At 50.1% G+C, this 24,448-nt stretch overlaps 1 protein-coding gene and 1 long non-coding RNA gene across 2 annotated transcripts in view; one reads left to right on the top strand and one right to left on the bottom strand.

Moving 5' to 3' along the window:
* Nucleotides 1-24,448, bottom strand: part of LOXHD1 (lipoxygenase homology PLAT domains 1) — a 163,209-nt gene that overhangs the window by 131,808 nt on the left and 6,953 nt on the right. The window contains exons 3-4 of the mRNA XM_049620144.1: nucleotides 18,760-18,840; nucleotides 16,707-16,891 (exon numbers count right to left, since the gene is read on the bottom strand). Coding sequence (XP_049476101.1) covers nucleotides 16,707-16,891; nucleotides 18,760-18,840 — 266 coding nt within the window. The remainder of the gene's footprint in view (nucleotides 1-16,706; nucleotides 16,892-18,759; nucleotides 18,841-24,448) is intronic.
* LOC125914640 (uncharacterized) lies at nucleotides 3,237-16,136 on the top strand. Its single transcript, XR_007455371.1, has 2 exons — nucleotides 3,237-4,102; nucleotides 15,709-16,136. It is a non-coding gene; the product is annotated as an uncharacterized LOC125914640 (long non-coding RNA).

Here is a 24,448-nt window from a genome sequence, read left to right as displayed (position 1 = left end):
CGTGCCATGGCCTCTCATTCTCTATGTCAGGGGTAGGCAAAACCTGTCCATAAGGTGCCAGGTGGTAAATATTTTAGGCTTTGCAGGCTGCCCGGTCTCTGTTGCAACTATTCCACTCTGCGGCTGTATCATGAAAGCAGCCCACACGCAATACAGGAGTCTTCCACGCCTTCCCCACGCCCCCCACCGCCACTTCCCTGCAGGGCCAGTCCAAGACCCCCGGAGGATGCCTGCAACCCTGACACGGAACGCTTTATAAACTAGGTTTTCTCCTATCCATACATACTGTGACACAGTCTGACTTCTAAAGTAGGCACAGTAAGAGTTTACCAACAGTAACTAATCGTGTTACGACCGTAATAATACGCGGTAATGACAGCGAGGTGAACGCAGTCTCCCTCTCTCAAAATTCCTTCCTGCCCTGTACTCACCCTTCTCCTGAAGATGGGGGAGGACAAGAGCTGCCTGATGACGAACGGAAGAGAACGACGCAGGCTCCGACGCATGTTACGCTACTACTCACCTTGCGACCCTGGATCAGAGCGAGGATCATCCGCTCGCTCCGGATGCGGGTTCACCTCGAGAAACTCAAACGGCGGGAAGGGAAACGCTGCAGCTACCACGCTACGTAAAAACTACGTCAGCAAAGGGGCGTGGCCTTGTGCCCTAAACTTTGTGGGCAACAGACCTCGGAACTTCGTGTAACTTTCCTGTGTCATCAGCTGTTGTTCTTGTTTTAGTTCTTTACAGCCCTTAAAAAATGTAAAACGTCTTTGTTAGCTCCAGATCCTCGCAAAGCTACACCCAGTCGGCCACCGTAGTCTTTGGCCACCAGCTGCCCCAGGCTGCCTTGGGCTTTCAGGCCCTCTTCTGTGTGTCTAGGCAGGAACTTCAGGTAACTCTCCGCGCTGCGGCCTGGAACAGGATCCGAGTGGCTTGGTGCTGCTGCGGGGTAATCACAGCACACTCTATTCGCCAGCGAAGCAGCTCAAAGCTCTGAAGATTGGGGAACTATTGCCCTTTTTCTGTTGGGCTGGAGGGGGTGAAAAGGAGCATGTCCTGTGCCCAGTGTGGGTAGGCAGGGCCAGCTTTCCCTGCCCATGCAATGCTGGGTGACTGGGCTGAGCTCAATGTTCCCCTGAGTGCAGTGGAGAATGGGGGGGCTCGGCTGGGGTTTCCTAAAAGTGGGGACAGATGGCAGCACCAGTTCTGCAACCTCGGGTATTGTGCCTTCAGCTCCTTGCCTGCCTGACAGTGAGCAAGGAACAGAGATGAAAAGAGAGGGGAAGGTCAAGTTGGAGGAGGGGCTAGCAAGTTCACTGTGCTTCCCCGAGCAAGCGTGGGACCAACATGACCTAGTGATGGATGACAGGAATTGTTGCCCTAGCCAGTTCTGAGGTCGGCCTGTGGTTTAATCAATGCTATTAACATACTCCCTAGAACTGATTTCTGTCTGGCCTTTTAGGGAGCTACCATTAGTTCATAGGGTGCCTTTCGACAAATTAGAAAAAGGCTTCCTTCCTCAAGACACTTTACTGCCATCTGTTGGATAACTGTCATCATAAATACACAAACCTACAACCTCTATGATGTGAAAGATGTCTCTTTACATAGTCTCAATTGTGCAGTGCACAACCTGCATGTCTGAACCCAGGAACACTACCTTTCAGGGAGTAGTTGCCTTTTGCTGAAGGTCAGTGTGAGCTCAAAGACACCAAAGTAGTTTGAGCATTGATCTGAACAACATACAAGAAGGGAAATAGACCAGAGATTAAGGTAATTACATGGTACCTCTCAGAGCCAAACAGAATTGAGTTGGCGTACTGCACGGATGGCATTAGCAGCAGCCTAAAGACAGATGGCCCTCAAGGCCACAGCATATGGCTGTCTGTGCCCTGCTTGCCCTGCCCAGAGGATCCACAAGCCCAGCCTTGCCCCTTCTTTCCTCTGTAGCCTCCATGGCAGAGGCACAGGCCTGCTCCCTCTAAACAGGAACTGTGTCCCCTGTGGGCCAGCCGGAAGCTGCCTGTGTGGGCTTCCAGAAAAGGCAGGCACTGGCAGGCCCGAGCTGCCTCCTGCGCCTGGTGCGCCAACCACCCCCACAGCCTCGCCTGCGCTCTGTCTGGAACAGTCAGCACACAGCAGCGACAGGACACATCTGAGAGAACCACCCTGGGCGACGTGGGGGAGGCACAGCCATGAGTGGGCCGGATCCCCCAAATCTCGGCGCTGAGCTGGGCTAAGCTGGTTGTCACGTTCCCGATGACAGGAGTCAAGCAAATGCCCGGAAACTAAGCCTCCGTCCTGCTTGCCAAGGAAGGGACCATCCCACACCCAACGTGATTTGTGCCTCGCAGTAGCTCACGTGGCCCAAGCTTTTTTAGGAAGCTGGGAATCATGAATGAAGTGATCCTGAATTGCCACAGGGTGTTTCTTTCCCTAGCCTTCGCCCCCCATTCTCAGGTCGTGCATATTTAGAGTATTTAGACAGTGGCTTCATTCGCCCTGCCCTGCGGGTGAGCGGTGGGAAGGGGTGGCAGGAGGCTGGCTGCACCTGATTCCCTCCCGCCCCCCACCCGAGGCCACGGCTGCTCCCTGGCACCTTTCACTTCCACTCACCCAGAGCCAGGCACTGGGGAAGTGCCAGGGGAGAACACGGAAACAAGCGAGAGACGTGAAGCGGGGCTGCCCTCGGATGGGGGCGAGGGGAATGTTCTCCTCCAGCCAGGGAAGGCCCCCAGCTCCTCCGGCCTGCCTGCACCGGTGCTGGGAGGAGTGTCCACGGACCCAAAGGATGGGCCGCAAGGCTACCCGTGGGGAACTGCTTCTTGGCCACTGAGCAGTGAACCAGGTCCCCAGACTCAAGTCTCCCTCCCCTGTTGCTGCCCCCAGAACGTTTCCTCTTCCTTCCCTTGGGTCCAGAGGCCCGAATCGCTCACCCAGATTCGTCCGCTTCTTCAAGTAGGACTGGAACTTCTCTGCTTTCTGGAGAATACCCTCAATCTTGCTGCCCTTGTAGACACATGCACGCCTCAAGCTGGTAAGAGCCTCTGATGCTTACTGAGGACTGACTGTGGGCCGGTCACATCTGTTTCTCATGTAATCCTCAAGATGACAGACCCTATTACTACTGTGGTCACTGCTTACTGAGAAGAGAATGGAAGCAAGAGGTTAAGAAACCTCATCAAGTTCCCACAGTTAGAAAGGGTGAAGCCCGGACTCAAGAGGTCCGGGCAGGAGGGTTGACTCTCATCTGTCCTTTCACCCACCCCACAAGGTCTAGCTGAAAGCCCACCTCCCAGGCCCAGGGTGTTCCATTCCAGAACTCCTGTGGCCTGTATCATTTATTTGGCACTTAACACATGCTCAAGCACAGGCCATGGGGTGAACGAAGCTGAGCCTGGTTACACAAGGACATTAAAACACTGCTTAGCCGGGGTGCCTGGGTGGCTCAGTTGGTTAAGCAACTGACTTTGGCTCAGGTCATGATGTCACAGTTTGTGGGTTCGAGCCCCGCACCGGGCTCTGTGCTGACAGCTCGGAGCCTGGCGCCTGCTTTGGATTCTGTGTCTCCCTCTCTCTCTGCCCGTCCCCCACTTGTGCTCTCTCTCTCTCTCTCTCAAAAATAAATAAAATGTAAAAAACAAAAACAAAAAAACATTGGTCAGTCATTAACAGTTGCTCCCGGGTGGTAATCAAGAAAAAATAATCCGTCCTTTGTTTTACCCCCAAATCATAGACAGCTAGCACATCTTTTTGGGAAGCTGTGACGTAAGCCTGATGTGATCAGGTATTGAAAGAGTATGGAGTAGGTAGGCTTTTTCTCCTTTTATCTCACTGCGCTCAGCCCCTCTTATCCAGTTCACTGCCAAGCCCCGCAGAGCTATTTCCACACGCCCCTCAGTCACTCGTCTCCCTTGGCTCCCCCTCATGTGGCTCTACAGCAGACCCTCCCCTTCAACCTGCACACCCCAGCAATCTCGTCCATTTCTTCCCTTTCCAACCCAGATTCCACTCTGCTGCAGGAGCTTATCGTCCTCCAATGCACTTCTCATATGCTGCTGGAGGAACCAGAACACCACACAGCCTTCCTGGAGGGCAGGTGAGTACTGCCTGTCAAAAGGCTTAACATTCTGCAAATCCCGGAGCTAACAATTCAGTCCCTGTGCCTAACAATTCATTTATATGAGGAAATACTTGTGTTCACAGATGACCTGTAAAGATGTCTATCACAGCATCGTTAATAACAAAAAATTGAGAACAACCTAAAAATATCCAGAATGGGGGATTGTTGGGGTGAATTATGATATTCACCCATGTGGCCATTTAAAATAATGGTTTAGGAGATTATTCAATGTTTTAGTATTCAGTGAAAAAACCTAGTTACAAAGTCGACTGTGATACAACACTACTTTCCGTCAGTATGTAGTGTTTAATGCATTCATGCGTAAAAAAGCACGGGAAGGAGATTCACCAAAATGTTAACAGCAGTGTCTCCGAGGCTCTCCTATACAGGGATTAAGTTCAAGGTTCTGGGTTTACTCTTGGGCCCTTCACTTGTATGCACATTACTTAACCACTCTGTGCCTCAGTTTGCTTTACCCATAAAATGAGTATAATAATAATAATAATAATAATAATATATCTGTCATGGTATTGTGAAGATGAGATAGACAGATAGATAGTGATTACAATGATATCTGACATTGAGTGAATGCCCAATAGATTTTAGCTATTATCATTTTGGGGTAATGGGATTATGGAAGATTTTATTCTTATTCGAATTCTTGCTTATTTGTACTTTTAATAATTTATACAACAGCCATTTTTCTTTTCCCTGCAATTGAAAACTAAAGATTGAAGTCACCTAAACTTCAATTGAATATTCAATTTGAATAACTCATGCCCTGTATAGTCTGGAAGGAGCTGTTGAGAACTGCCAGCTTGAGGAAAACCCATGCACATGATGGACATCCTTACACCCTCAAGCTGGCTTTGGTACCAGAAACCTTTGAGCTTGCTGGTCTGGGCAGCTAGGAGGCTAGGGGGAGGGTTGAGGACTGGATGAAGGAAGAGGAAAAACAAAGGCAGGGGCCACCTGATAGACATTCAGCTCCAGGTAGGTGGGAACCCCTTCTCTGACACCCCTGCACCACCCTGGCCGATGCTTGGGGCTCAGGGGAAGGGTCCAGCAGGAAAACATTGGTGGCTGGAATGGACACCCACAGCTGGATCAGGCCCAAGGCAATGAATGTCTGTATCATAAGTTTTGATTTCATGCACACAAAATGCAGCTCTGAGAAAGTACTCTCCATAAATGGGGTGGGGGGGGGAGTGTTATTATAAACACCTATTTGAAAACCTCCCTCTGTTGAAAGCCTAGCAAACTCCATCTCAACTATGAAGTCTCAATTGGGCATCACTTACTCTATGAAGCCTTACTGATTCCTCCTTCCTCTATGCTTCTAGTGATACAGGTCAATCCCTAATAAGAACATTCTATCTTTTTGCACTCACTATTTCCTGGCTTGACCCTCTCCCCTCTAGTTGCTAAGTTTCTAGAGAGAAAGGTCTGTACATATTTATCCTGAGCAAAGGATCTGGTACATAGAAGATTCCCAAATAGTGCCCATTGAATCACTGAATGACATCGGAGGAGCACAAGGTGGCATCAGGAGCCCAGGGCACTAGCTCTGCCCACACTGTGTCACCAAGAGCAGGTGGCTTAACTTTCCAAGGCTTCTGTGTTCTGCAAAATGGAGGAAGAGCAGATAAGGTCCCTTCTGGTCCTGAAATTCTCTGATACTCGTCACTGGGGCCTCATTGGAAACAGTTCTCTTCTTCCCACTCTTTCCGGAGATGATTTTCTGCAATGTTAGGTGGGAGCAGATGGGGTGGGTGGGGAGCTGCTGGGAAGTTCAGAGGAGGAGAGCGATGCAGGACTGGCCCAGCTCCCCCCACCCCAAAGCCCTCTCGCTCTGAGTCCAGCTCTGAGTCCATGGGCCCAGGACCCCCTCCCTAGAGGTCAAAGGAACAGTAACTCCCAACTGGCATCCACAGCAAATCTAGCTCAGAGGGCTTTGGATAACGTTTGAGCTGAGTTGAGGGGACACATCGGGGAGAAGGAAAAGTGTTTGGAAAAGAGGCACTCCCTGCGGGCTTTAACTGAAATCAAGGTCATCAGCCCGTTTCCAGTTGTCTAGATGAGCCTGCTGCCTTTTAGAGGCGATCCCGGCACTGAGTGGCTCCAAAGTCCTATCTGATTCTGAAAGGCCAGAATCTCGAGTCTATGCATCTCAGAGTCAGAATAAGCCTGGATGTAGGGGAAGAAGAAGGTAAAGCATCAGGATCATAACCACTACCACAATACTCGTTTACTGAGCGCTTACTCTATGTCCAGCACTACAGTCAGTCTTTATGTACATTTCCCCAATTAATCAGCCCAACCACTTTATGAGTGGGAATTAATGTTATCCCCACTTTACAGATGAAGAAATAGAGGCACAGAACTTAAGACATCTGCTCATGCTTACCCAACCAGTAGAGTGGCAGGGCCAGGTTTTGACCACAGAGAAGGGGAGTCCAGGGACTAAGCCCACAGTGGGGAGACAGACACTATGCAGAAGAATAGTAAGTATTGGGGTGGGAGTGGAATGAGGAAGAAGTGTCCGCAGCAGAAGGGAGGTCACCAAAAGCCAATTTCCCCTGCCCCATGGAGGAGGGCTAGCCCCAGACCCGTCCTTCTCTCTTTGGATATGACACTCTACTAATCCTAAAAAGACCCCCAGAGGCCACCTAATGCACCCATTCTATAGAGGAAGAAACTGAGGATGGGAGCGAAACTGAGATCTGCCTCGGGTCTCATCGCTACTGGTGGCAAAGCGAGAACTAGAACTCAGGGTATATAGTCTCATGTGCTTTCTGAGCCAGAGAGCTATATTTTTTAAAATCAATGATTTAATTACTCTGTGGTGTCATCCTGTAGAATGTGGAAATAAGTCAGGGCTGCCGGCTTGTGTGATAGAGCCCTCATGACAGGTGCTTTCTGCATCAATCACCCAGGCTGCTTTCATGCTGCATCTGCTTTGGCACCAGGCAGTTCTCGGGCAGGCCCATCATAATCCACCGCAGGTCAGCGAAATGTGCACATGCCCCTAAAATGTTAATCATGAGCCCTTTCTCGTCCAATCACTTCTTCAAATGCACCGTGGGCACCATGCCCAGCATGGTCTTGCCAAGACTGGGTGCACATCTGGAGCTGTGTGATAATGACTGTGTAGCACAGTGTGGGCTCTAACAAAAGTATAACCCAGTTGCCTGACGAAATCACTGGGAGTGGAAACAGTGATTATGCTGGACAAATACAGTCCCATTTCTACCTGTTCTAGCTGGCCTATGGGCAGCTTTCAGCCTCAACATTAGCTGTCCTATTTGCTATAGCAAAAGAGAAGGAGGAGGAAGAGGAGGAGAAGGAGAAGAAGGAGAAGGAAAGGAAGAAGAAGGGGGAGGAGAAAAAGAAGGAAGATGGGGAGGAGGAAAAAAGGAAGGAAGGAAGGAAGGAAGGAAGGAAGGAAGGAAGAAAGGGAGGGAGGAGAGGAGGAGGAGAGGAATGGAGGAAGGTGGGGAGGGAGGGAGGAATAGAGAAAGAAAGGAAGAAAGGAAGAAAGAAAAAGCTCCAGACTTGGAATCTGGAAGAAAAGGGGGAATTCGCCACTCCCCAACCTGCACGCTCCAGGCCCACCTCCCCAGTGGTTGCAACTTCTCATGGACCCCCTTCCCTTCAACGGCCAGCCCCTCGGTCTCTCTGGGACACAGCACAACATTGGCTGCAGCCATGTTTATTATTAACCCACCAAAGAAGATAAATGCTCCTAGGGAACAGGCTCCACTGAGAATGGGGAGTGACAGGACCCACTTCAGACAGGGCCCTTCTGAATTCAGGGCCTCCTCCGCTGTCTGCGAGGCCTGGGTCTGCAACATCGATGAGCTGTTGTGCCTGGGTTCTGACAGCCCTGGGGTGTGAACAGCCCCCAGGCCAGCTGGAACTCAGCTCTTGGCTTCAGAGGCCTGTCGCATTGCCAAGTTGGCAGAACTTTCCCGAAGCAATGTGGTGTGGGCTCAGTACTAATTTCAGCCACGTGATCATCTCAGTGCTTTTTAAGGTGGGCGGGTTTGTGGGTTGGTGCTGGGATGAGAACAATTACTTGTCCAGGAAGCAGGAAATGACATCATATTGGCAGTGAGAAGGCCAGGCAGGGTCTGTCTTAAACAGGTCTGGCCCTCTTCAGTCCCAGAGATGTGTCCTGAGCCTCTCTGGGGCCAGAAGGATGGGCAGCCCTGTGCTCTCAGCCTGTGCAACTCTGTAGCACAGTCACCAGTTGCACCTGGGTGCCGTGCCCATGAATGTCAAACCAGAAGTAACAACATCAAGGTTCATCAAGGGAGTGAGTTCGGGGAGTGGGAGACCTGAAGCCAGGTAACAGAGACAAGGAGGCATTTAGCTAGCAGAATACCAGAGAAAGCCAGTGCTATAAAGGACCTCGGAGAACGTCTAGCCCAGCCTTCTGGTCAGATGAGGAAGCAGCCCAGAGAGGACAAGTAACCTGCCTAAGGCACACAGTTACCAAAGGGCAAGACTAGAATCCTGTTATCTGCCACCCACTCCGTGGTAGAGCTCTTTTCACCCATCTCTGCTGCTGGCCTTCATAAGTGATTGTGTCTACACACACACACACACACACACACACACACTCACACACACACACACACTCACACACATGTCTGTTTTTTACTAATCTTCACTCAAGTCCCTTAGTGCCAGTGACCAAGTTGGCAGGTACAAGAGAAATAAATCACCAGGTGGGTAGACCCCAGTGTTATGCCCAGAGAAACCTGAGCTTGGCTGGAGAGCCCAGACAGACACATAGTCAGCAGTTAGCACCCAAAGAGGCCAACAGCAGTCCCTGAGATACGGAGTATCTCAGCCATTTAGCCATCTCAAAATCCCTGGGGGCTACAACCACCCCATCAGCCATGGTGGCTCCTTCTGGCTACGAACTGGCCGGATCATGCCTACATCTCAAGGAGCAGGCTGAAAAGCTTCTCCTCTCTGCCCTGAGATTCCTTACACATCCTTGATGCAGTTGGGTTGGGGGAACCCCCTGAAAATCCACTTCAGTGGATGGCACAGACTTCAGTTTCTCCAGAGTTTGGAGGAGGAACACCCAAGGTGAGGGAGCAGCCAATGCTTTCCAGAGAGGCTGGGGCTTCCCCCGCAGTGGGGTTTGGGTAGCACAGAGAAGACTGAAGTATAGGATAAAAGAGAGCAGGTGGGGGGAGGGGGACCAGGAAGGCACTGGCTCTGACATTTCCTGACCCTGAGGTATGTTTTAGTAGGAGATCCACAGTTTTCTCTCTAACCAACTTGACACAGAAGCGTGGGAGCAAGGATACCCATTCCAGGCAGCAGGCAGGCAGGATTCTGGGGCTCTGGGGAGAGCAGTCCTCCTGGGTCCTTGTGGGGCTTGATGGGACAGGGCCCAAACCCCAGAAACTTCTGTCAGCAGTCTGGCTTCTCTCCACAATCTGGGAGCAGGTGGGGAGAGAATGTCTCATTCTCAGACCCGTTTCCTATGGGTCCCTTGAAACTTCCTCATGGTTTATTAGTGCTGGAGAGAACAGCTTTCAGAGACACCGCCTGCCAGACACTGGAGCCAACACGATCTGAGCAAACACGTTGACAAATGGGAACTGGGACTAAGAATGGGACTAAGGAACACAGGGAGAGGTGGGAAGTGCTCTATGCATGCTCACCTTGACCTTTGTTGCAGGTATACAATGGGGAAAATAATAGACCTTACCTCCTAGGAGTGCTATGGATTTGTACAGTGTATACATATGAAGACACAAGACTACAGAAGTATTTTATCCAAAGGTCACATAGCTAGAAGGTAGCGTTTGGGGATTTGAACCTAGGGCTCTTATGACTTGAGACATGGAGCTGTGGACCATGTGATACCTTCCACTCCCCTTGAGGGTAGCTCGTACTGTGATGGTCTGTGTCCTCACTGGACTGCAAGCAACTGGAAGGCAAGGGTGATATCCTTACCCCAGACTCAGCATTTAAGAGCAGCTTGGGGAGCAGAAGGGCATGACCAATGACAGCTGCTAATGGTGATGCTTCACTTCGAGGCCTGGGAGACTGTGCTGAGATTCTGGCCAGGGGCTGCCCTCAGTGTATAGCTGTCAATGCAGCTACCCTGCCCCTCTGGGTTCTGGGTTGTCAAGAGGGGCAGCCATTCTAGATGGAAATCCTCTCGGAAGAGAGTCAGGCATGCATGGCAATGGGGGGATGCCAAGAGGCAGATGGCAGGAGGGAAAATTCACTATAATTCTGGAGTGGTTTGAGAGCCAAGACTGTGTTCCCAGGGATAGTTGATGCAGACATGCTGAAAAAACGGCTGCCAACCCTCCCCAGACCCGAGAAGGTACCAGGACCCCTGACACCCACTCTAAGAGGGAGATGACCATAGAGATGGCTGCTAGCTCCCTAGTAGTGTGAATGTATGTCTGAGACTATTAATCAGGAGGTGTGGTGTCTCCTGGACCTTCCCACTAAGATGTGGAGGGGAGCCAGCCAAGAATGGGATACCCGCTCCTGCTGACTCATGTGGGAATGAGTCAGGACAATCCAGGATGTTTCTCCAGAAGCCTTGAAGTCCTGGGCAAGAACTGAGGACTTGGGGTGGAGACAGCATTTTCATCTTTTCTTTTGGGGGGAATAAGAGCCCTTTGGCCTCAAAGTCAATGTGATATGTTGTCACTGTGAAAAACAGTTAATGAAAATGTAGGATGGATGAAAAGAAGCAGGACATCAAGGGAGCCTGAATATCCAAACAATCTTAAAAGAAAAGAACAAAGTTGGAAGTCTTACACATCCTGATTTCCAAACTCCGTCCAAAGCTACAGTAATCAAAACAGTGCAGTAGACTTCAGGACAGACATTTGGGTCAATGAACAGAATAAAGAACCCAGAAATAAGCCCTTGTGAATATGGCCAAATGATATTTGACAAGAGTGTGAAACCATTCAGTGGGGGAAGGGACAGTCTTTACAACAAATGATGCTAGGAAAATTGGTTCTCCATGTGCAAAAAAATGAAATTGGACTCTTATTTTATAATGTCCACAAAAATTAACTCAAAATGGATCAATGACCTAAATGTAAGATGTAGAAGTATAACACTCTTAGAAGAAAACATGGGGCAAAATCTTCATGATATTGGGTCTGGTAATGATTTCTTGGATATGACACCAAAAGCACAGGCAACAACAGAAAAAGTAATAAATTGGACTTCATAAAAATTAAAAGCTTTTGTGCACCAACAAAACTCTTTCAACAGAGTGAGAAGGCAACCCATGGAATGGGAGAAAATAGTTGTAAATCAATCACCTCTGATAAATGATTAATACCCCCAAATATATTTTGGATAGACCCATACAACTCAACAATAAAAACAGACAACCCAACTTTAAAACGGGCAAAGGACTTGAATGGACATTTCTCCAAAGAAAATCTACAAATGACCCATAAGCACAAGAAGAGATGTTCAGCATCACTAACTGTGGTTATTATTTTAAAAACCCAGAAGATAACAAGTATTGGTGAGTATGTAGAGAAGTTGGAACCCTTGTCCACTGTTACTGGGAAAGCAAAATGATGTCGCTGCTGTAGGAAACAGTATGGCTATTCCTCAAAAAAGTTAAACACAGAATTACTACCTGATCCAATAACTCCACTGCTGGGTCTGTACCCAAAAGAAATTAAAGCAGGAACTTCAACAGCTATTTGTACACAATGTTCATAGCAGTGTTATTTACAATAGCCAAAAGGTGGAAAAAACCCAAATGTCCATTGACAGATGGCTGGATAAATAAAATAGGGGCTGTGCATATAATGGAATATCATCTAGCCCTGTAAAGAGATGAAATTCCCACACATGCTGTAACATGGATGGAGCTTGAAGACATTACGCTAAAGTAAAATAAGCCGGTCACAAAACAACAAATATTGTATGATTCTACTTATATGAGATTCCTAAGTAGTCAAATTCATAGAGACAGAAGAAAGAACAGAGGTTGCCCAAGGCTGGAAGAAATGGGAAAGGGGAGCTATTTTATGGGCACAGAGTGTTAGTTTGGGAAGATGAGCAAGTTCTGGAGATGGATGGTGGTGATGGATACCCAATAATTAATTTATTTAATGCCACTGAATAATGCACTTAAATATGGTTAAGATGGTGAATTTTATCTATGTCTTACTGCAATAATAATAATTTTTTAGAAGAAGTAGGATAATGGAGTCAGGGAGACCTAGGCACTCTTGTTCTGAGGAGTCCACTCCCCCTGCCACCACCCCCCCGCCCGCCACCTGCCAATCCGGAACACAGGGTTCTTGCCTAGGAGGTACATTCCTGGGGATCACTGACAAACCAGAGCTACTCAGGGATGCAGGCTGGACATAAGCCACAAGAGGAGAGGCCAAGGAACCTGGGGATGCAGTCCTGAGAGGAGGGCAGCCTTTCTTCACATGGCTGAAAGGCAGACATGAAAACATCCAGGGTGTTTGTTAGCAGAGGACTGCAATGGACAAGCAGAAGTCCCAGGGAGAGTGTATGGGGTTTAATTGCAGGAAGAGCTTTCTGAAAACCAGTGCCCCTTAGCACTGGGATGGCTGAGCTGGGTGGTTGGGAACCATCCACCGTCAAGAAAGGCTGGATTCAAACCAAGGCTGGAGAAGCAACTGATGTGGACGCTGTGGAAAGGATCCCTGTGACAGTCGACTGGTCCTACTAACCCCCATGAGCCCTAGCTGTGATCCTTCAAGCCCTGATCTCTTAGGGGCCAGGTTGGTTGCCCTTGGTCTTGGAGACACAGGAAGCCCATTCCAAGAATTAGGAGCCTCGCATTCTAGTCCCAGCTCTATCAGTGGTTGGCTGGTTGGTATTAGATGAATCACCACCTCTCTGAGCCCTCAGTTCAGTCCTCTGTGCAATTAACACCTGCCTGCCATCCTTCACATTGCCTCCCCCAGAAGTGCTAGGGATGAAGTGAAGCCAAGGACTCTTGAAGAGGACAGCCCAGATACCCTACCAGCCCTTCTCCCCTCCTCCCCACTTCTACTTTCCCTTCCTCACAGCTCAGGGCTGGTAGTGTTTCCCAGGGTGCAGTTTGCACACCACAGGTGGCACACAGGATGCTAATGGTGATACAGGAGGGTTATCTAATGTTACGTATTTGTTTTCACATGTGCTGATATTTACAGGAATTGATAACAGTTTTTTGTGATAGTGATATCTGCTTTCTTTTAAAAATAAATTTACAAGTAAATATATAAGTTGCCAAAAGTGAGTTAAAGAAGAATAAGTAAACAAAGAAAATTGCTTACTTGAATAAGGCAAGACTCTTGAAGATGGAATGTGAGCAGCTGGGGTTCAGGAGCCTCCAGTGGTTGAGGGGATACCACAGCCTGTCTCCCTGGTCCCCAGCAACAGATCCCCCCAGGCTTGGCAGTCAGATACAAAGGAAACCGAAAGGTGAAGGGTTTGGGTTGGCTCTGCTACCTGGTTTTCTTAAGGTGCCAGGTGTAGCGATTTTACCAACCAATTGAGAACAATTGAGAAACTGAACTTAGGCTCTAGGATCTTCCACCCACACAACTTCATTCCGCAGTAACTGAGTTAGTCATCATCCCCTTCCTTCTTTTGGAACCTGATTTTTCTCATGGCTACATTTACCCCATGGGCTCCATGAAGGAAAAGGGTGGCCCTGACCAGGCGTTCACCCCGACGTACTAGGAATATGCGGGGCATTTTCCCATGTTTAAAGAGAACCCAGAGAAGGAAAAGTCATCTCCGTGGCAAACGTCAGGCACTGCGTCATGCACGAAGGGTAATGTTCTTGCCAGGGCAGCAGTCCTAAAGCTACACAGCTCGCCAGCAACCACAGGTGCCGTGTCTCTAACTAAGCATGATATATGAGATCCCCTATAGAGGAACCATCTAGAGACCTGATCAAGGTCCAGTCCCTCTGCCCCTGCCATTTTCTACTGATCACCTTGGCCAAAAGGTCAGTCGGTCAGCCTAGAACACCTACCCTCCTTGAAGAGCAGGAACAAAAGAAGGTTCCAGCTGTTTATCAGACAGAGCTTCAGGAGATGGTCCTGGAGGTGGGGAGAGAGCAGCAAAGCTACCCAGCTAATGACTCACTAAGGATGAAATATGCACTAAAAAGTCCCCTTCTTAAGCCCCCATCCCACGACTTAAAGTATTTTCATCTGTCAAACTGCATGGATGAAGAAATAATTATCTTCCCCATTTTGACCATTAGAGGCTCCCCTGCAGCAACCAAATATCAAGTGGGTATAATTCCAGGTGAAAAGCAAAGAGAGTTTACCTTTTGTTTACCAACGCAGTCCTCTGAATATTCGAAGATCCCCTTTTTCATTCCTTCTTTCAGAATCCAGCCTGGAATTACTAAAAATCCAGTGCCTCCAGCTCATAAAAGGGCAGGAGGCCCAGGCAGTCTGATTCAGGGACAAGGTCTTTCCTTTAAGAGGCAAGAACACTACCCTGGATGATTCGTGTGGAAAGCTGGGGAACCATGGGGTCACATGAATTCTTTCTTAATGGTGACTTCTCAGAAGCTCTTCTAACAGGGGAACCCTAGATTTTCATGTGACCAAAGCAAACGGTAGCATGAAGAACTAAACAGTGGGAAAAGGCCAAAATAAAAGGGGAGCCTGGGAGAATAGACAGGAAGATAGCCAGCTTGACAACTTGCTAAGGATTTTTTCTAGTAAAGAGACTGGATCAAGAAGTAAAGATACGTAAAGTTTTGAGGAAAATCTATGAAATTCACCCCAGTTGAAAAGACAGGCATGGGGTATGGGCAGATAATTCACACACACACACACACACACACACACACACACACACACACACGCACACAATACCAATGACCAATAAACACAATAAACACATGAAAAATATCCAGCCTCACCAATAACCAAAGAGAGAACATTGTAAAACCCCCTTTCCTAGCCAATTAGAAAATTAAACAATACTAAGAATTGAGGGTGAGGAGAGTGGGTGCTTTTGCATAGCTGGTGGGGTTGTGCACTGATGTACCCTTTCTACGGCATTTTGGAAATGCCCATTAAAAGCTTTAATCATGTGCATTCTATTTGACCTGGAAATTCTATTTAGGAATTTATCCTAAGGAAAGAATCGTTTGTCTGTGCAAAGATTTGGGTGTATTATTTATATCAACAATAAAATTTTAGAGGGGGACACGATGTCAATGTCCAACATAAGGGATTCAGTGAATGGATGATGGTGCCCCTCTATACAAGGACACTTCACAGCCACTGCAAGCAGGGGTGTTGAGCCATATTTAATGGCATCGAAACAAACATGCTCTAAAACAGGATGTGGTACCAGCCCATTCTCTCAAACTATGCATAGAAGAGACTAGAAATGGGGGCACAAACATGTCACCAGTGATGTTTCTCCAGATGATGGAATTACAGGTATTCTTTTTTTTTTTTAATGTTTGCATGTTTCTGTTTTCTAAATTTTCTACAATGGTCAAATTTGGCTTTTGTCATAAGAGAAAGATTAATAGCAACTCTTTTTTTTTTTTTTTAAAGAAACAGTGAAGTTGCAAGGAATTATGGTGGGGGCCACAGAGGAACAAGGCAAGTTCAAGATGAGCTGGAAGGTAGGAAATCAGAGGTAGACAGAGAAAGGCGAGCTGAAGCCCAGTGGACACAGAATATGCTTATTTCTGCCCAGCTGGGCTGCAAGAGAGGACGGAACCTGGAGACCACAGGGCACACGCTGGAAGGCAGAATCTAAGAAGTGCGTCCGCCTTCTGTTACTCTGCTGAGCGACCCCGGCAAAGTCACATGGCTATCAAATGCCTTCACCTCCAAAAGTCTATGCCACTCTGCAAGCAAGGTGCTATGATGGTGGTGCCCACGTGTTATGTCTCCGTTTTTGGAAAGGCAACTATGTCCAATAATGAGGTGAGGTCAGAACTTTAGGGGACAGAGTGTGATTAAAACAGGCCACGGGATATGGTGTGTGTTTTTACGTGATTTGTTCCCCCGCCTCCTGTTGAGCTAAAATGCCTGAACTTAAGGCCTTTGGCCAGAGATGCACTTGAAATTAGTCGTTTCCCTCCTCATAGAATCAGGAGGAGGTAGGGACAGCTTGATGGAGCCCCTGTAGCTGTGAGTTCTGATTCCCATCTGCCCTGCCCTGGCCGTAGCTCACCTTCCTCTGGGCATCAGAAGAAGGGCAAAGAGATAGGAAGACGGAGGCAGCTGCCTTTGAACTCAGAGAGGACTCTAGGTAGATACCCATCAACAAGAGGTGTTGAAAACACAGGATATGCCCAGGGCTGCTCCCACCCCTCCATCATGCCTCCTGGTTCGTTTGCATTTCCCATTTCCTTGAGTCCCCAGAGCACATAAGCTTGCTCTTGGGGAGGTCATGTGGAAAAGATGGGGCTTCAGCTGGGTCCCAGCCGACTGGAAGACCCTGGAGGAGTGGCAAAGGGGACACGGGACTGCCCAGAGCAAGACAGGGATGGGGGCCAGCCCAGGCAGGGAGGGACGGCAGGAAGGCCCGCCTCGGCACTGACCTCGGGGCATGTCCATGGGGTTGAAGCTGGCTAGCAGGTCACGGCACCACTGGCGGTCACCTTCCACCTTGCTCAGCCAGTTGTTGCAGTTGAAGTAGTAGCGGAGGTGAGGCCGCTTCATGTCGGTCACGATCACACGATCCAGGTACCAGCTGGCGTTCAGGCCGGTGTTGTCATGCTCGATCCTGGGGCAGAGGCAGACACCTACATGTCATTGGCAGCAAGAGATGACACCCTTCCACACTGGCATACCCAAATGTTCACTCCAAAGAGAGGTTCCCTCATTTTGTCGCGGTCGCTTTCCCCCTCGAGCCTCAGTTTCCTCATCTGCAAAATAGGAATACCTTGCAAGGTAGATGTGCCTATTAATGAGTGTTAACATTGTGACATCACCTGCAAGGTAATATTGCCTTCCACGGAAAGTCCAGGATTGCCCAGGCTTGCAGCGGGACCATCTTGAGCTTCACTTCTCTCCCTGATCCCCAGACCCCCAGAGACCCCCAGACACTCCCCTTAGTCTCTCCACCCAGAGGATACCCTGAAGCCATCTACACTGATGTTGCCTCACAGAAATATCACATGAGCTTGTGTGTGCGAGCCATGTACATAGGTTTAGATTTTCTAGATATCTAGAAGCAAAAAAAAAAAAAAAAAAAAAACCAAACAGGTGAAGTTCATTTTAATAATACATTCTATTTCATCCATTTATCATTTCAACATGCAACCGTGTGACAATTTATCAGTGCAATATTTTATATTCTCATACTAAGTTTTCAAAAATCTGTTGTGCTCATATACATACGGTGCATCTCAATTTGGAGTAGCCACATTTCAAGCACTCAGGAGCCACATGTGGCCAGGGGCTACTAGATTGGGCAGCATAGATCCTCACTCTTCAAAATCTGGTCCCCCAAATTTCCTGCACTTCTGATTGTGCCCCTTATCCTTGGCAATCCCAGTTTTTTCTCTGAGGTCAGTTTCTCCCCCAGACCTTGACCCCTGCATGACCTCACTTTATGCCAAACATCACCTCCCTGTGCACTGCAGTGGGGCCTTATCTTTGCAGGCCCTCATGGGACAGACACAGATCACAGCACATAGCCCCGATGGACCGATGACCCATGACGTGCCCGAGGATGTGTGCCTCTGTCTGGCACAGAGCCCAGCACCTAGTGGGACCTCAGCATAGCAGTTGCCTTTCCCCACAGCAAAACCCTCTTCCCGACCCTCCCCTTCCCTGTTTGTCACACCCTTCCCTCACACACCAGTGCCGGGGCCCTCATTTGTCCCTTTTTTCCAAGAAAGACAGTGCATGGTCCTATACTTTCTAGTGGGAGGAAGACAACTTAGGACTGAGGCAGCCAGGCCCTAGCCTGGATGCAATCAGACCCCAGATGATGACATTCTGACAAATGGGCATGAACTTGAATGGGTGTGGGTCGTAGGGAGGGAGGAAGGAGGGGGGAAAGGAGGGCTATTGAAGACTCTTCCTTGGCAACCAGGCTGATAGAATTATCCTTCCCAGCACACTCACACAGACGCCTCCAGAGAGAGGCAAGCTCTGTGTCATAAGGCACCCTGCAATGTGACCCAGCATCTCTAATACTTGCTGAGTGCCAGTTACCGTCTGAGCACTAACTTGTTGAGTCCTCCCTAACTCTAGGTGGTAGGAATCGTTATTACAAATGAGGAAACTGGGGCTTGGAGAGGAAACGCCCGAAGTTCCACAGCTAGCAAATGGAAAGGCAGAAGTTTGAACCAAGGCAATCTGGACTCAGAATCCACTCTTAACCACTATGCTAGTGCCTCTTAGAGCATATTTCCCAAGTTTGTGAGAAATTGTCTTAAGTAGTCTCAACACAGAGAAGTGAATCTCTAATGGGCAAGTTTAGGGAGCTGTGACTCAGCATGGGTGGGGAAGATCTGGGCCTTCAGTCACCCCTCAAATGACACCAGGGAGCAATTGACATCCAGAAAGTGTCAGTAGTGACATCAGTTCCCAATCTACTGGTTTTCATCTCACTTCCTTCCTGGTCAGGGGCCAGATTCTGACCTGATTTTGTAGATGAGGCCCACGTTGTTGGTTCTCACCCGGAAGACGTCGACATTGGCTTTCTCAAAGGCAGATTCACTCCTACAACGAACACGTGCACACTTAGTAATCTGCACTTGGCTCACAAGCCTGGGAGGAGAGCCAAGGGCTGGCATCCCCCTTCTTCCTCCACCGTCCCAGTCCTGGGAAGTGCTATGAGTAACCACTCCCATTCTGAGACTCCTTTCTGACAGAGGGCAAGGTCGGTTACTACTCGTTCCTTGCTTTCACACTCAAGTTCTCCTGTGATGTTTGCCACGCATCACTAAGGCAGGTATGGTGGGCAACAATTAGCCCCATTTTACAAACAAAGTAAACTGCCAATTGATCGCAGATCTAGGATCAGAACCTGGATCCCCAAAGTCATGACCCAATGCCCTCTGGCTGCTCTGCGTTGGGACAGCGGAGGAGGAAGGAGGCCATAGTGAACGCCATGGTGCTCTTGGGTCTGCAGGTTCCTGGGCCTCTCCTCACCTGCCTTGCTCTTGCTGGGGGGAGTGGCAATGGCAGCCCCAAGCGGATGCGGAGCTTGGGTGGTGGCCCATGGTCCTGCCATTCCAACAAGAAAGGAAACGCTCAACCAAAAAACCAGCAACCAGGGAGGCAGTGAGGGAATGCGTATCTGGCATCACAAAGACCGTGTGAACAGAAGCAAGTACACCTGAGATGTTCCTCGACGAGCTGCCCGGGTGGGTCCAGACTCTGGAGCATCCTAGGTTGCATCAGCTTAGACACAGGAGGGCTGGAGCAGCCTCACCCGGAGTCCTCCGGGAGCAGAAACCTGAATCTCGCACGGACATCTGCTGTGTCCTCTGTGTGGGCTCAGACCCGGCCATCCAGTTCCACTCACAGCTCTTCCTGCCCACACAGCGACGCCCTCACAGGCCGGAGAGCCGTCGACCTCCCCCGGGGCTTCCAGCCAGGGCTCCCGTCACCAGCACCAGCCCACGGGAAAGAAAAGTGTGGAAGACAAACACATATAATAACTAGGCCATCACTGTGCTTCCAAATAAAGACAGAGGGGAAGAGCCTTCCCTCTAAGGCAACAAGGCTCAGACTTGATAACAGAAGGCCTAGAAGTTCTGCACACTCCAAAGCTGTGGTTCTCTGCAAACAGACCCACTTTAGCAAATAGTCTGTCCTGAGAAGTTTCCTTCAGGTGGGCATGTCGTGAGACATGAGGCCTAAGGTCCTCCAAAAGCAGGGCAGATCTCATAAAATTAAGTGGAAAGTGTACACTGAGGGGTGCCTGGGTGGCTCAGTCGGTTAAGCATCCGATTTTGGCTCAGGTCATGATCTCACGACTTGTGGGTTTGAGCCCTGCGTCGGGCTCTGTGCTGAGAGCTTGGAGCCTGGAGCCTGCTTCGGATTCTATGTCTCCCTCTCTCTCTGCCCCTCCCCTGCTCGCACTCTGTATCTCTCTTCCTCAAAATAAACATTAAAAAAAATTTTTTTAATGTACCCTGAGGCAGCCTTGTTGGGGGGAAAGAGGCCCCCAAGTTGTGGTCTGGGCACCGAGGGGGAGGAGGAGAAAGTGATGGAAACTTCTGGCTTTTTGCTCGAGTGAAAGGGCCCCTTCTCCGGGGTTGCTGCACATACCTGTGAGAATCTTATCTCCAAAAGTGATGAACAACAACCCCATGTTGTGCTGCAGGGTAAGAGCAGATGTGCAATGACGTGGAAAACACAGGAACGTCAAATCTAAGCACCATCAGGCTTGTGTGGGTGGGATATAAGGAAGTGAACAAGAGGTATTTCCAACCTATGAGACCAGGAAATAAATGTGTAGAATAGACAAGGGTCTCTACACCAGATAAATACCCTAAGAAATAGCCACCCTGGGAGGCTGTGAGGTAGAATATTACGCAGCCACCAAAAACTCCCATTATAATGTTAATGGAACAGGACCAGGTTTATGATATGGGCTTAAAAGAAAAAGCAGTTGCAAAAGAAAATGTAGGAACACCACGGGAGGCCAGCTGCTTTTAAAAACAATGAAGAAGAAGGATTTATACAAAACATCATGTCTCGATGGTAAGAGTATTATGAAGTGTTGCTTATGTTTTCTGGTCCGTGTATGTATTTTCTAAGTTTGCCGAAGGGAGTACATCTAGATCTGTGATTATGCACACGGCGACAGGTCCTGTCTCCACAGCCCCCCATGCCCCGAGGCCAGCAGCTGCCTGGGCTGAATCCTTGGGGGATGAGTTCGAGGCTTGTCAGGCTTCATCTGCTGAGCTGCCTGGAATTTGGAAAACAGCGAGTGCCCATGAGCAGGGGAAGAGGAGGGTGATTTGGAAGGAGAGCAGCTGGCGTCCTTGGGGGGGCCTCTGACCACAGCTCCTTCTGGAGAAGCACTGACAGCTCCCTGTGCCCTGCACAAAGGCCCTGAGCCCAGGGCCAGGGAGAAGGTGGATGTGTGCGTTCCAGCGTGTTTGTTAAATAGTTGACCGCCATGCTTCACTGTCTCACGGAAAACAATTTGTGAAAAGCAAAGCGGAAGGAGGGGGACCAGGAGAGAAAGAACTACCAGTGGGGGCAGAGGGTCTCAGGACCACACCCGAGTGTTCCAGGGCATCACACAATGTGGAGTGATTGTCCGCAGTGTCAACATCTTCCGGCAGACGAGAGGAAGGCCTTGTGAGGGCCTGTCCTCAGAGGAACGAAAAGAAGGACTGTGGAGACAGGCCTACCCGGACTCTCTTCTTGCAGGGAGCGGCCAGGATAATCCCAAACAAACCCCCAACTGCAGCCCACCGGGGTCAGATGCCCGAATCCCCACGTCTGGGAAGTCAGAATGCAATGCCGGTGGGTTTTAGAAACTGGAGGTGAGGTGGAAATACCAAAGCATGGAGGGTCCCCTGTCAAAGGAAACATTAGAAATGCAGACCGCTCGTTTCTTTGTGGAGACCGTGGCTTCACCGGGGGTCCTGGCCACTCAGCAAATGAAGCGTAATGCAGTACCCAGCCCCCTCCCTGTCCGTACCTGCCCGTTCAGCGGGGACCCCTACCCAGGAGAGGCTTCACAGGCTGCACAGGGCATTTTAGCCGCCAGCCTGGCAGGGCCAGCAGGCTAAAATGCCAGGCGTTCTCTGACACTCAGCTGGCGAATTCTCAACAGGAGATCCGTGTTCCAGAAGATGCATGAGATCCCATCCTTTTGCCATATTCTGAACATGTGACCCAGTCAGTGCTGGGAGTGGTCCTGGGTCACCGGGAAGGGCGCCCAGCATATGGGGGCCTTCCTGTGGGACCCAGGGCTGTTGACACTCAGCTTGGTCTGGGGTCGGGGTAGAGCTAACAGAGGATCAAAGTGAACACGTCACACTCTTCGCTGCCCAAGAGACGGGCCAGTGTGTACGGAGGAATTTAGACACTAGACCATGAGGATAAGCACAATCAGCATGTTAACCTCAGGCACCAAATAATTGCAGCAGAATGATTCTGTATTGGGAAATAAGCATGTTGATAAGCCATGTGGGAGGTCCTGGGGCTCAGGAGAAAAGGCAGAAGACGGAGCAGGAACAGAAGGGAGAAAAGAGAGGATGTAGGCGAAGCGGGAGAGGACGGTGGGGTGAGGGGACAAGACCAGACGCTGTGGAGAAAGCAGCCAGGAAGAAATTCCAGGATAGGCAGTGGTTTAATCTTAAGATGAGGGAGTCTGTCTAATATTCCATTTTAAGTCATTTGCTTGGCTGTGCTGGGAACTCCCTCTGGTGCCCTGAGTATTGGTGAAGTCTGATGCACTCAAAAACACCTTGTAGCCCGTGTGTACGTGCGCGCGCGCGCGCGTGTGTGTGTGTGTGTGTGTGTGTGCCCGTGGGGGGGGGGGGGGAAGGCAAGGAAAAGGAGCTCAGTTCCAGTTGACATGCGAGTTGGGTTTGGGTGACACAGCGTGGCAAGGAGGGACCAGCAGCAGACAGCGAGATGAGAGATTCCGAGCCAGACCCCAGGGCGAGGGTGGGGGTGAGGGTTGGGCTGGAACACCTGCATCTAAATAGCACAGAGCACGGTGACCTCTGCGGCCCTGGCGTCCGGGTCACTCAGGCAGCCTGGGATTCCTTGGAAAGCGGTGCTCCCCTCCCAGGCCCAAGGTCTCCGTCTTGAACTGAATGCATCTTAGATGGCGAGGACTGACTGTGTCTTTGCAATTCTCTCTGCAGACATTTCCCTGGGGTCTTGCGGCAGCCAGATTCATCCTTCTGGGCCGCATCGTAAATCGGGCCTCTGCTGATCAGCTTGCAAGCAAGGCCTGCCACAGCCTGTCCTCCCCTCCTGGCCCCTTGCTGCCTCCATGTGTCTGCAAGCTGTTCCCCGTGGTCTAAACTACCTTCCTCCTGCCCCTCTCTCATCTGAGTCTTTCCCTCACCCAAGGCCCAGATCACCTGCCCTTCCCTATAAAGTCCCACTCTGGCCGCCCTGACAGTATGACACTTCCTGAGCCCTGGCTGTTTGCCAACAACTGGGAGAGGGGCCAGAGGGATGAAGCAGACTCCCCTCATCAACCCTCCACCTGGCATCGCTGTGCATGTCACCTCTCCAGCCTCCCAGGACATATGCTGATGCTACAAAATGAGACCATCTCCAAAACCACCCACTCCCCATGGGCTCCTGCAGAGCCCTCCCGGCCAGCCTGCCCGGAGTCTTGGCCAGACCTGTGCCCCTGCTGCCCCACCCGCAGCACCACACCGGTACGGGAGAGACCTCGGAGTAGCAGGGGGAAGGGGTGTTGACTTCTGTCTACGGGGCTGGCGGGAGGGCCTGCGCGTGACGCCTGGAGACCTCCCGGCCCTGCTCGTGTCTTAGCCCCTCTGCCATGAGGCAGTCCCTTCCACATTGAGAAGGAAGGCTGGATCTCACACTCCTGGAAACGGGGACTCAGGGACAAACCTTCACACCAGCTCATGAAGGGTGACTCTGGGGCCTTCCCGAGAGGCTGTTGTGACAAATGAAAAGGCCGAGGGGGAAGAGTGAGGGCACTAGGTGCAAGAAAGTGGGAAAGACAGTGAGAAATGACCATGAAAGGAGAAAATGGCTCTTTTTGTTTCAAAAGGGCAGGCTGGGGATGCTAGAAACCCACTTGGCTGCATTCCCAGGGCCTAGTGGCTTCTCCCTAGAACGGTGTGCTTGGGGGAGGTCACATGGCAAAGAGGATGGACATTTCATGTCTTCCCTTTACCGTGCCCACATCACGGGTGAGAAAGACTTCCACAAGCCAGTCACTCTGCAGTGTAAGCGGTACAAGAAGGCGGGTACCCTGTTCTGCAGAAATGGACAAAATAGGACGTTATGCCTGCCTCGATGGGATCGCATTTATACCACAGCCTGCGCTCAGGGTAAACCTGGGACACGGGGCCAGGTCAGTCTGTGAAGCACAGAGTTCGGGGATGTCCTGGCCTGTGGTCCCCACCCCTCTATAGCCTCCCCGGCCCCCTTGGAAGTGACGACCTGGAAGCCTGCAGGGGAAGCTCCCACGCACCCTCCAGGCCACAGGGCCAGCGCTTGAGGAAAACGTCCACATCAAGTACCTGGGGTTTGAGGACCAGCTTTACCATCTAGAAGCTCCATGGCTCAGAGCTAATCTCCACTCCTCTCTAGGCCTCAGTTTCCCCATGAATAAGTTGAAATAAATTTAGTGGTTTTTCAAACT

This window comes from Panthera uncia (genome assembly GCF_023721935.1).
Source record: "Panthera uncia isolate 11264 chromosome D3 unlocalized genomic scaffold, Puncia_PCG_1.0 HiC_scaffold_8, whole genome shotgun sequence".
NCBI lineage: Eukaryota > Metazoa > Chordata > Mammalia > Carnivora > Felidae > Panthera > Panthera uncia.
The sequence above is the reverse complement of the archived record's forward strand: the minus strand, read 5'-3'. Positions and strand labels throughout refer to the sequence as shown.